Genomic DNA, 13228 nt, shown 5'->3' on the forward strand with positions numbered 1-13228 from the left:
ATGGGTGTTGACCTTAGCCACAACAAGGACCAAACTGTTCAGAGCGAGGAGCCCAAGAGCTAGGACACCTGAGGCTGCTAGTCAAGCCATACCGGTTACTGGCCAGAGGAACCAACTGCACCTTCAATCAGGTTGTGCTGAAAGAGTTATTGAGGACTTGCACTAACTTGTCAACTCTGTCCCTGTCACGCATGGTCCGAAGATGGAGCTTCTGGGATGAGAGAAGAAAACAGCTGTGGCTGTGGGGATGGTCACAGATGATTTGAGGATTCTGGAAGTTTCCAAATTAAAGGTGTGTGCACTACAGGTGAGCAGACAGCCCAAAGTTGCATCCTCAAGCTAGCTGTAAGATCACCACCTTTGATCAGTTGGCTCTGGGTCTTCTAAGAGTGAAAGTATGCTGCTCTTCTCTGGTCCTTGGAAGGACAGGGAGGTATACTCCCATTCTGGCAAGGCTACAGGAACCCCACACAGCAACATCAAACCCTATGTCCTCTCCAGGAGATGGAAGTTCCAGTGTGCCAGAGGTGGCTACAAAACTACCTCCGGGTCTTACTATTTTTACAAAATTTTGTATATTGGGGAAATAAAAGATACTCTAGCTAATAAGCAGGGTGGGACGTGGCAGGGAGGAGGTGGTAGTTATTAGTAGAAGTGGCCTCAGCTGTGGCAGTTTTCTCTTATGAGCAACAGGGTTGAGAAAAGAAAATCCTCAGCCCTTTTAACTTAGTGGCTGATTCAAGCATTTAACAGAGGCTCCGTGGATGCTGGAGACCTAGTCTTAAAAGACCAAAAAAACCTCTGGGGACTGTTTATCTTGTGGGCAGTCAGAAAAAGAGGGAAAGAAATAACACATACACACATTCATACAAGTGGAAGAAGCAAGGCGCTCCGACTCAGTTTATTGTTCAGCCAGTTTTTAAGCTTCTACGACAAAAGTTCTTTATGTCAGAAAAAAGAATTACCTCACAGTCATGGATCAAACAGATAAGACCTTTACAACAAGAGGTATATACAACAGGCTCAGTGACTACATATTTCTCATAATAAACTAAATATATTTTGTCTACCTCTACAAACCATAAATTCATAGCATTTTTACATGTCATAGGCTGACAACTTATAGTTTTATGAAACAATTTATATATTCTGCCATCAAGATTTGTGTTTAATTAGACATTACTTAGCTGCCCATTATTCCTGGGTTTATTAAGAGTTTAAAACACTAGTAATCATTTTCATAGTGCATACAAGTCCTTGTGGTGCCACCTTTGGGCTTAACCCAGGTTGAATTGTTTATCTTAAGCCATAAGGCTATCTCAGGCCTGTACCTCTCTCTAATGAGATTTATGTACTTGACATGTGGAGGTTCACAGGGGTTTTTACTGCAGCTTCCTTGTGCAGCAAAGGGGGCTTGGAATTCTCCGGTCTAATCAGAAGTCCTGTAAAATCATTATCAATTCATCTAGACAATATTCTTTCAAGAGGGCATATCCTTATATTGATTCTGCTAGAAGTCTGCTCTACCAGGGTAGGTTGTACCTGAGACCATGTCATGCTATACACAGTGAGGGCCTTTCCACACCATCTCAGATTTTTGAGAGGTGCAGTGATAGCAGCACAGAACGGGGTATATCAGTAGCGGGAAGCTATTCTGGGGCATAGTTTCTAAGGACCTTGCCTTTCCTCAGAACACATCTATTGTAAACCCTTGAAAGAGTGGATTGCCTCCAGGAAGCCCACATGTTTACTGAAGCCTTCTTCTCTCTGCCTGGCTTCTGATAGTCCGGCTTGCCAGAGACCCGTGTGGTGGTACTTGAAGACCTAACCTGGTTCTAATTGTACAGCAGCGTGGACACTGGTTTTCTTTGATTTTGGAATTTAGCAATGTCAAACACTTGATGATCAAATTGGCTGGGCTGTGGAGACTTAGGTAGTCTCACTGTTGCCTTCACTCTGCCTTGCAAGCTTAACTCAGATAAAGGTCATCTTCTCACCCCTGTCTACCCTGTGTCATTCTCCTGCTGTGGCTTTGGTGGAAAATGAAATATTGATTCTTTTTTTCCTTATTTGAAGAAGTCTTACCTCCAGTAGTTTTTTCCAGGGCTAAAAGTCACAAGACAGGCATGACAGAATGGGAAGATGATAAGAATCCACTTTCTACCAGCCTGGAAAACTTGAAGATGTCTTAAGACATCTGTGTCCACAGCTGAACCCCATGTGCCTGAGCAACCATCAGAGGATGGAGTGCTAACCTGTGAGTGCATGGCTGGCATGAAGGGGGAAAAGTGACCTGGCAAATGCCACATGTTCTGTGGAAACCCTAATGAGTGAACATAAGTGAGAGCCGGTAGCTGTGGTACAATGTTCCTAGGTACACAACAGCACTTACACATCACTAGGCTCAGGAGTGAGATTCCCACAGGGAGCTTGTTTTTCCAAAGTATGATGACAATTGCTGAAAAATGTTTCTCCTGCACTTCCCTATGTACATTGTGACCAAACATCAATGTCTTGTAGGTGTTCAGAATTGCCTTACAGTGTTTATTCTTACCTGTTCTTTAGTGAGTGTAAAGCATTTACTAGCTGTAGTGAATGAGCTTCTCTCCCTGGTCATCTCCACTTTATAAGAGACCTGAAGATACAGTATGCTCCATGACATTCGTCGCTCTCCTGCTCATTGGTTGCTCATTGGTTTAGAACAGCCTCTGAAGCACAGTAAGTCCTTTGTAAGTAAGTAGAGGAGTCCGGATTTAGGGAAATACATTAGGAGGAACAAGAAAGCATGTGGGTGAATAACATTCCAACTTTGGGTGACTGAGTGCCCTCCTGCATTTCCTGATGACAGATGCAGCAAGCTAAACCTCATGGTAGCAGTGGTGGAATGGTGGGAAAATAAGAATCCCTGCCAACTTCCTAGAGACTCACCTAGGACAAGCTGTCTGTAAAAGAAATAATCTATTATCTCTATCATTTTGTTGCTTTGGTACATTAGAATGGTAAAGCATAGCAATTCCAGTGTATCCAGCATTAGATCATACAGAACTGCAAGTGAAGAGGAACTTATTTCTCATGGGACACAGCTGGGTTTAGCAACACAGACATCCCTGATGATCAGGACAAAGGGACTGAGAACAGCATAACTAAGCACTAAAAATGCTTTAATATTTAGTATTGTGGAATCATGAGTCACTGTGGACCCTGTGTAGAAGGAGAAAATCAAATCTGCCCAATAAAAGAAAAGGAAACAGGTCATGAGAGTGAGAACACTCCATGTAGCTCTGATTTCTGGCCTGGAATTATTTCCAGAGCTGGAGCTGTGAAGGTAGAGGACCCGGATGTGATGTTTATACAGTTGGAGAGCCATGGACCCACTGCTCCAGCCCATGAGACCCTGAAAGATGACATCACGAAGAGCCATGAGAGAGAGGAAAAGCCACTTAACTGTGTGTCTGGATGGCAGCATATAGCAATATGCAGTATATATCCCAACCTCAGACCTGTTCATGCTACTACCTGCTCTGATGTAGTGAATCAAGTTGGAGCTTATCAGGGAATTGAGGATCCAAAAGAATAGAAAAAGGGCAAGAACATGGCATGCAGTCTGTGGTTTGAACTTTCTCCAAAGGCTGGTCCTGGGACTGATGGTGACAGCCTGAACCACACTGAGGAGACAGGTAGTACAGATGGAGAGGCCACGGGCAACCCTTTCTACATAAATTACAATTTTACAGGCTACATCACCGAGGAAGTTTCTAAAATAAAAAATTGCGGCTAAGTCTCTGATTCCAATGCAATAAATAATAATTGTGTTTACAAAAGCCAAGTGGATTAAAATAACATCTATATTTTTTCTCTCAGGACCCACAAAAGCATACACATGTCTTACAAATATAAAATTGTTCCCTAAAATGCCAAGTCCTGTGAGTGAAATGAAAATTATTCTCTGGATGAGGATAATCCAAATTGTCTTCATGCCTAAAACTAGGAACAACTTTCTGAGAAACACAAGAACATAACATGGTATAGTTTGTGCTGTGGGTTTTTCTGTCTTCTTCAGTGAAATGAGCAGCGTAGTATGTAAATGCACAGAACTCACTGTTTACAGATACATGACTTGGTTCTCACACCTTCTGTTCTTGCTTCCCCTGACCTGGAGATGATGATGGTGACAATTGGATGTGAACACCATGCGGATACATTCACTGCCTTTTCAGAAGAGTGTTCTTCATATCCATCATCTCTAAACCTTTCTCCATGAGAACAACCAAAGGACAGCATCACTAAGTTTGTAAGCCATGATGGTGAGTATCAGTTTAGATGCCTCTCTTCTCAGGTCCACTTTGCCATCCTGTACACACTCATCTCTCCAGTAAGTACTGAGATAATAGAAAGTTGTAGCTTCTGAAAGAAGTATACTTGCCCAAATGGGGTGGATTCTCAGGGAACATCATGGGCTTTTCTTTGTCTCCAATGCTGAATTGACCTTGGCAACCAATAACATGTAGATTGGTTAGGTGGGACAGTAGTTTGTCCATCTCCTCCCCTGGTGTGAGATGCTGTAATTAACTTCTATCCCTTATCATCTCATGTGTGGGATTAGATTAAAGATAACCTGCCCCCACTACTTTTGTGCTTTTCCTGACCAGTCCCTAAGACAATCTCCCAAGGAAACATCAAACATCAAACCTCAGCTCTCAGGTTTGGCATTGTTCTTTTGTATTCCAAACAAAGGCACATTCTGTTTGATTTCCAAAGTTCATCAAGTCAGTTTATCAGTCAGTATTTCTATCCCCTATAAATGACAAGTAACCCAGTACCTCATACTGATTTGTGAAATTTTACACAGGGCACCCATTTTCTGTTTTTTCATTCTGCTTAAAGTTAAAATAAGGATTAAACTATAAGTGAATTCATTTTGATTTCATTTCTACAAATCCTAAATTGTTTTATGCAGGAACCTTTAAGCCTATTTGTCTTACACAATTTAGTTTTCTCTGCAGGTCACCAAATTTATCTGTGAATTACTTTCACTGGCACTCACCCTGCCACATGGGGTCATGTGATGTTCTCTTCCTGATCTGATTCCAGCCATGATCCTTCACAACCAAGTGCTGCTCACAGTCACAGTGAGTCTCCTACAATTTTCCTCATCCTCCAGAACTGCTGCCCGTTAGTCTGCTTATGTCCACCCTCTGTGCTGAGAAGACCTGAGAGGTGCTTTAGTGCATCAGTGGCCTGGTATGCACCCTGTTATGGGATGCTTTAAATGAGGCTTATGCATAAACCGTTAGCTGAGTGTTATGGTTGTAATGTCCCATGCAAATCACAGAGATGAACGGACAGAAAGGCGTTCTGGTTGTTCTCTTTCCTTAAAGTTCTGGGAGGTCAATCCAGCTTGGAATACCCATTCAGTAATGTTTTCTTGAATGCACAGGGAAGGTAAATTTCCAAGTTCCAAGAGTTCCAATTCTTATCATGGACCATCTTCACAGACACCTACCAATTATGTCTGTAATGATCATTTATGGATGTGTATTTTTAAAGATGTATATATTGGTTCTTTGAGATACCAATAATACATATTGAAATAAGGTTGCTGTCTCTGTTTCCAGAATAGTGTCACTTCTGGAGTAGAAAAATTAATCATTTCTATTAAAATTATCTATTTCTATGTAAAGAATAACAGAGAGACATTTATATTATGTTTTATTTTAATTTTAGTCATTGTTGTGTGTATGGGTGTTTTATCTGCATGCATTTCTAGCCACCACTGAGTGTCTGTGGCTTGCAGAGGTAAGAATAAATCATTGGATCCCAAAGCAGGAATTGTACATGGTTGTTAGCTGCTATGTGAGTGCTGATAATTGAATGAGGGAGCTCTGCAAGAGCAATAAGAGCTTTTTACCACTGAGCCTGTCCTTCAGGGATGTATGTGCGTTTTAATAAGCTTTCACAAGCTTCTTATTTCCACCATGTTAGAATCAATCAACTTAGTCTGTGTTCATCCAGATAAATGAGGGAATTTTCAGCAAATGATTTGGTGGAGGGCTATATGTACTCTAGAGGCTTGACTGATAACAAACATCAGAGATACCAAGCTCAGGATGCAGAGAACATGTTTGTGGCTACCTGTTTGTGGATTAAATTTCTGTCTTTTCCAATGCATATATTTATCACCTTGAGCAGTTTTTTGGGCTTCTTTAAAACGTGTTTTCTTAGGTAAATTATGTTTTATGCAGTATAGGTGTACTTTAGCAAGGCAATGTACTGACATGTATAGTGCCTAGCAAAGTTTCCGTCATGCACTAAAGATCCATTTTCTAAAGTCAATTGTTAGGGTCAGTCTGTAGCCTCATGTCTGTTTCACCTACAGTTCTCATATTCTGTGGTTTACACTGGGTCTATGAAAGGGTAAATTCACAATAAATGAAATTATGATTAAAAAAAATAGTGTTTCATCTACACAGACTGAAGTCACGAGAAGCCGTATAGCTTAGAGCAAAGTTCTCAGTCTTTAGAGGGAAAAATCACACAAAGGTTGTGCAGAAGCTGTGGGAACCAGAGCTTCCTACTCCAGGCTGCACTGCAGGGGCCTCTGTCTCCCACCCCTGCCTGCCCTGTGTAAGCAGCAGCTCTGGCCCAGTGACCACACACACTGTCCTTGTGGACTCTCAAACTATTCTGGACTGCAGTTAGGAAACGATAGACTGTCTTCTCCCTGAATCCTGCCACTTTCCTCTTGCAGAGTGACAGAGAGCCCACATCCTTCTCTCCCACACGTCAGCCCTCCACAGATTTCTTCTGACATTAAATGCAGCCCCATCTACCATGACTTGGCAGCACTCACCTGTGCAGTCTGTGCGGAGGCTCAGGGTGAGTGTCCTCACAGCACAGCCAGGCCCTTTTTTTTATCACCTCAAAACCTTGTGCTCAAGCAAGGTATGAGGATGTCACACCCAGGAATTTTGCATCCCCAGGGCAAAGGCTCCATGCCTGGCTTCTCCCTGATGCTGTGTCATCCACTGAACCCAGAAACTTTCTGAATATAATTATAATGTCTCTGAGTAAGGAGAAGGATGATGAGCAGTGCCCAAGGGTCCAGGCTCTTTGAACTTAACTCCAATCTCGCCCTTTTCCCCTCGATCTGCCCCTAAAGCTTCGGAAGAAAGTTCTTATAATGTACACGGATGCATTTCTGAATATTTTTCAAGCATATTATTTAATAATATTAAAATATCATTAAGCACTGCAGCTAATAGCTATCTTCAGTGTCATGTTTCAGGCAGAATAACAAGAACATGAGATCTACTGTGTGCTCAGTACTGTTTTGAATGCCTGCTGCATGCTTTACAGTTGGTCTTGAATATTTTATTTTATGATGTTATTTAGTTTTTATTACTTACAATATTTTTGTACAACATGTTTAATAACATTATTTCCTTCTCCAAACCTTATCCATCCTCTATAATCCCTACTCACCTTACTTTATGTTTGTTCTTTTGTGCTAGCCCCACTCCCCAAACCAAAACAAAAATCTAAAGAGAAGAAAAATCAAAAGAATAAAAACAACAACAACAGCACCCCCCAAAACCCCAAACAAACCAAAAGCAAAAAAACAAAAAACCCAAAAAAACCAAACCAAAGCAAACACAGCAAAACATCAAAGGGGAAAAATTTCCCCCCAAACAGAACAAAAAGCTCATAAAATAAAAACATATAGTTCATTTTGTATTAGATAACTATTTCTGGATACAGGGCCCCAGAGAGGCAAAAGCAAAAGAAAAAAAATGGCTCCTTAAAACAAGAAAGCTTCTTTTTTTAAATTTTATTTTATTAATTTATTCATATTACATCTCAATTGTTAGCCCATCTCTTGTATCCTCCCATTCCTCCCTCTTTCCCGCTTCCCCCTTACTCCCCTCCCCTATGTCTGTGACTGAGGGGGACCTCCTCCCCCTATATATGCTCATAGGGTATCAAGTCATAGGGTATCTATCCTTCCTCTGAGTGCCACCAAGCCTCCCCATCCAGGGGACGTGGTCAGAAATGGGACACCAGAGTTCGTGTGAAAGTCAGACCTCACTCTCCACTCAACGGTGGAGAATGTCCCATTCATCGGCTAGATCTGGGTAGGAATTTGAAGTTTACTGCACACATTGTCCTTGGCTGGTACCATAGATTGAGCAATACCCCAGGACCTAGATCAGCCCGTCATAATGTTCTTCTTGTAGGTTTCCAGGACCCTCTGGATCCTTCTATTTCCCCATTCTCCCATGCTTCTCTCACCTAAAGTCCCAATAGGATGTCCTCCCCTCTGACCCACTTTCCTGGCAAGTAAAGTTTTTCATGGGACGTACCCCTTGGACTAATGTCTTGATATAAGTGAGTATATATCATTTGTCTCTTTTTGCTTCTGGATGAACTCATGATAATTTCTAGTTCAATCCATTTGTCCACAAATTTGGGAAATTCCTTGTTTTTAATAGCTGAGTAGTATTCCATAGTGTATATGTACCACAGTTTCTTTATCCATTCTTCTACTGAGGGACAATTAGGCTGTTTCCATGTTCTGGCTGTTATGAATAAGGCAGTTATGAACATGGTTGAGCATATGTCCCTGTGGTTGAGTATTTTCTGGGTATATTCCAAGGAGTGGAATAGCTGGGTCTTGAGGAAGCCCTATTTCCATTTTTCTGAGAAAGCACCAGATAGATTTCCAAAGTGGTTGCACTACTTATAACTTATATCTGCATACTAGCCCTCGGGGCATGTCCCACAAAAGCCTTCACTTACCAGGAAGCTGGGACAGAGGGGAGGACATCCTATTGGGACCCTAGATGAGAGAACCATGGGAGAATAGCAAAGTAGAAGGATCCAGAGGGTTCTAGAAACCTACAAGTAGAACATTATGATAGGCAGATTTGGGCCCAGCGGTCCCACTCAAACTAAGGCACCAGCCAAGGACAATACAGGCGCTAAACTTTAAACCCCTACCAACACATCTCTTTACAGATCTTGAAAGAACAATTCTCAACTTCTTATGCAAAAATAAAAACCCAGGATAGCTAAAACTATCCTGTATATTAAAATTACTTATGGAGGAATCTCTATCCCTAATTTCAATCTGTACTACAGAGCAATAGTAATAAAAACTGCATGGTATTGGCATAAAAACAGACAGGTTGATCAGTGAAATAAAATTAAAGACCCTTAAATGAACTCACACACCTACAGACACTTAATTTTTGGCAAAAAAGTCAAAACCATACAATGAAAAAGAAAGCATTGTCAATAAATGGTGCTTGTCCAACTGGATATCTGCATGTAGAAGAGTGCAAATAAGTCCATATTTATCACATAAAACTCAAGTCCAAGTGGAACAAAGACCTCAACATGGGGTACAGAGCTAAACAGAGAATTTTCAACAGAGGAATCTTGAGTGGCCTAGAAGCACTTAAAGAAATGTTCAATGTCCTTAGTCACCAGGGTAAATGCAAATCAAAATTGATTCTGATTTTTTATTTTATACCCATCAGAATGGCTAAGATAAAAAACTCAAGTGACAGTACATGCTATCCAGGATATGGAGAAAGGGAAACACTCCACTATTGCTGGTGGGAGTACAGATTTGTACAACAATTTTGGAAATCAATCTGGAGGTTTCTTGGAAAATTTGGAATGGTTCTATCTCAAGACCCAGCTATAAAAGTTCTGGGCATATACCCAAATGATGTTCCCCCATACCACAAGGACACTTGCTCAACTATGTTCATTGCAGCTTTATTTATAATTGCCAGATACTGGAAATAATTTAGATGAAGAAAGGATAAAGAAATTGTGGTACATTTACTCAATGAAATACCACTCTGCTATTAAAAACAAGGACATCATGAATTTTTCAGGGAAATGGATGGAACTAGAAAAGATCATCCTGAATGAGGTAAGCCAGATTCAGAAAGAGATATATGGAATTCATTCACCTATAAGTGGATATTAGGCATAACATACAGGATAACCATGTTACAATCCACAAACCCTGAAAGCTAAGTAACAAGAAGGGCCCACGGGAAGATGCATGAGTCTTACTCAGAAGAGGAAATAAAATAGACATTTGCAATGATGGATGGAGGAAATTGAATGGGTGAGAGGGTAGGGGAAGGAGTGGGCATGGAGATCAGGTGTGGGGAGAGAGAACTGGGAGAGAGAAAGGAAATCGGTGTGTGGGGCATCTCTGGAAAAGGTGTGGTTCCTGGGAGTCTATTGGGGTGACCATATCTGAGATTCCTAACAGCAGGAGATAGGGAGTCTGAAGTGGCCACCTGCCACCCCATAGACAGACAGGACTTCCAGTGGAATTAAGGAGACCCCAACCCACCGATAAAAACTTAGACAAAAGTTTGTCCTGCCTACAAAAGTGTAGGGATAAAGATGGAGCAGAGATTGAAGGAATGGCAAAGCAATGACTGGCCAAAATTGAGACCCAACGTATGACAGAGACAACCATGACATTTATACAGAAGCTAATGGAAACAGATGCAGAGACCCACACTTAAACAATAGGTGGGCCTTGGGGAGTCTTGTTAAAGAGTGGGAAGATGGATTAAGGGAGTTGGAGTTATCAAGGACATGAGAAGACCTACAGATGAAACTAACCTGGGCCCATGGAGGCTCACAAAGAATGAATGACCAATAAAAAAAAACATGCATAGGCTGGACCCAGGCCCCCTAAATATGTGTAGCAGATATGCAGCTTAGTCTTCATGTGGACCCCCTAGGAATTTGAGTGGGGGCTGTTTCTGACTCTGTTGCCTGCATTTGGATCTTTTCCCCATAGGTAGGATGACTTGTCTGGTCTCAGTGGGAAAGGAAACACTTAGTCCTCCTGAAACTTGATGTGCCAGGGGTAGATTGGTACCCTCTTCTGAGAGGAAGGGGAGGAGGAATGGGTTCTGGAGAATGCTCCATGAGGTGCTGCGAAGAAAGCATATTCTTTTGTGTTTGGGTGAAGTGTCCTGTAGATATCTGTTAGGTCCATTTGAGTCGTAATGTCTGTTATTTTCATCACTCCTCTATTTAGTTTCTGTCTTGACTTGTCCATTGGTGAGAGAGGTATGTTGATGTATAATTTAAGCTTTAGTAATTTTTTTTTCATGAGTATGGGTGTTCTTGCATTTGGGGCATAGCTTTTCATAATTGAGACCTCATCTTGGTGGATTTTTCCTGTGATGAGTTTGAAGTGTCATTTCCCATCTACTTTAATTAATTTTGGTTGAAAGCCTTTTTTTCAGGGGGGGGGGAATTTAGTCCATTGATGTTTAGAAACGTTAATGACCAATGATTATTAATTTCTGTTATTTTGTTGTTATGTATGTACTTTCCTTCTTTTGGTTTTGCTGGTGTAAAATTATTTATATCCTGTGTTTTCTTACATGTAATAACCTCCTTCATTTGAAGTTTTCCTTTTAGTGTCTTCTGTAGGCCTGGACTTATAGATTGATATTGTTCAAATTTGATTTTGTCATGGAATCTCTTGCTTTCTCCCTCTGTGGTTATTGAAAGTTTCACTGAGCATTGTAGTTTGGGCTGATATCTGTGGTCTTTTAGAGCCTGCATGACATCTGCCAAGGCCTTCATTGATTCTAGAGTTTGTGCTGAGAAGATGAGTGTCATTCTGATTGGTCTACCTTTAAATATTACTTGACTTTTCCTATTGAAGATTTTATTATTTATTTCCTTGCTATGTATGTTTAGAGTTTTGGTTTTTTAAAAAAAAATTATTATTTATACAGTATTGTACCTGCATGTCCACCTGTCTGCCAGAAGAGGGGACTGGATCTCACTGTAGATGGTTGTGAGCTACCATGTGGTTTCTGTGAATTGAACTCAATACCTTTGGAAGAACAGACAGTACTCTTAACCTCTGCGCCAGCTCTCCAGTCCCTAGTGCTTTGATTATTATGTTGTGAGAAGCACATTCATTTTTGATGCATTATTTGTTGTGTTGTATAAGTTTCTTGTACATTTATAAACATGTCCTTCTTTAGGTTAAATTCTTTTTGATATAATTTTGTTAAAAATATTTTCTGGGCCTTTGATGGGGGAATCTTCTATCCTGCTTCCTTCATCCTTCTTCTACTGTTGTTATTCTTAAGTATGGTCTTTCATGATGTCTCAAATTTCCTTGACATTTGTGTCAGGAACTTTTTAGATTTAACATTATCTTTGATTGGTGTATCAATTTCTTCTACAGTATTTTCTGCACCTGGGATTTTCTATTTCATCTGCTGTAATCTGCTTATGATACTTGTGTCTGTAGCTCTTGTTCTCGTTCCTAGGCTTTCCGTCACTAGGATTCCCTCAGTTTGGGTTTTCTTTATTACTTCTATTTCCATTTTCAGGTCTTGAACACTTTTATTCATTTCCATCACCTGTTTGTATTTTCCTGGATTTCTGTAGGGGATTTGTTCATTTTCTCTTTAAAGGCTTCTATCATCTTCATAAGATTGAATTTAAGGTCATTTTTCTTTGTGCTTTAGCTATGTTGGAGTATTCAGGGCTTGTTGTAGTAGGCTATCTGGGCTCTGGTGGTGCCATATTGCCTTGACTCTTATTGATTGCTTTCTTATGCTGGCCTCCAGTCAACTGTGGTTCTTAGTAATGTGTGGCCTGTGGTCAAGCGGGAGTCTCCTACAGGAGTTGTAAGCCAGCCGGCATATAAAGCACAGGGGAGAGGGTGCTGCTGGCAACTGTTGGGTGGGCTGAACTCATTGATTTCACCTATGCCTTTTAACTAGCAAAGGGACTCAGCCTCTCTGAACTAAGCTTCTGATCTGACCCGAGCTGCTGATTTGAGGTACATGTAGATAATGTTTTTGCTGGCTTCTGCTACCCACTACATGTGATTACAAATCCTAGAGTTTGCCCCCTTAGTCACTTTTTCTCTACACTTGCTCTAAACATGTCTCCTTGCCTACCTCAGTCTAACCTCCCCCACCTGGAAACTCTGGAACTCATGGTAATACCTTGAACCACCCATAGAAGACTGCTAGTGCAAACACAGTAGCCCTAGTAAACCTTGTCATATAAATAACACCCTTTAGCCTATATCATCTAGGAAGCTACTCAAACTAACAGCTATGATTGTTTGGAACAATGCTTTTGAAAAATTATTATCCACATACAAGTGAGTACATACCATGAATGTCTCTCTGGTCCTGGGTTACTT

At 41.0% G+C, this 13228-nt stretch overlaps 1 protein-coding gene and 1 pseudogene across 1 annotated transcript; one reads left to right on the plus strand and one right to left on the minus strand.

Moving 5' to 3' along the window:
- Window positions 1–649, plus strand: LOC127186924 (60S ribosomal protein L18-like; annotated as a pseudogene).
- A 2421-nt stretch (window positions 650–3070) lies between these two features.
- Window positions 3071–4134, minus strand: LOC127209100 (putative vomeronasal receptor-like protein 4). Its single transcript, XM_051168666.1, has one exon. It carries the CDS (start codon window positions 3974–3976, stop codon window positions 3071–3073), a length of 906 nt encoding a protein of 301 aa, XP_051024623.1. The 5' UTR covers window positions 3977–4134.
- Between the last annotated feature and the right edge of the window lie 9094 nt (window positions 4135–13228).

This window comes from Acomys russatus, chromosome 3 (genome assembly GCF_903995435.1).
Source record: "Acomys russatus chromosome 3, mAcoRus1.1, whole genome shotgun sequence".
Taxonomy (NCBI): Eukaryota; Metazoa; Chordata; class Mammalia; order Rodentia; family Muridae; genus Acomys; species Acomys russatus.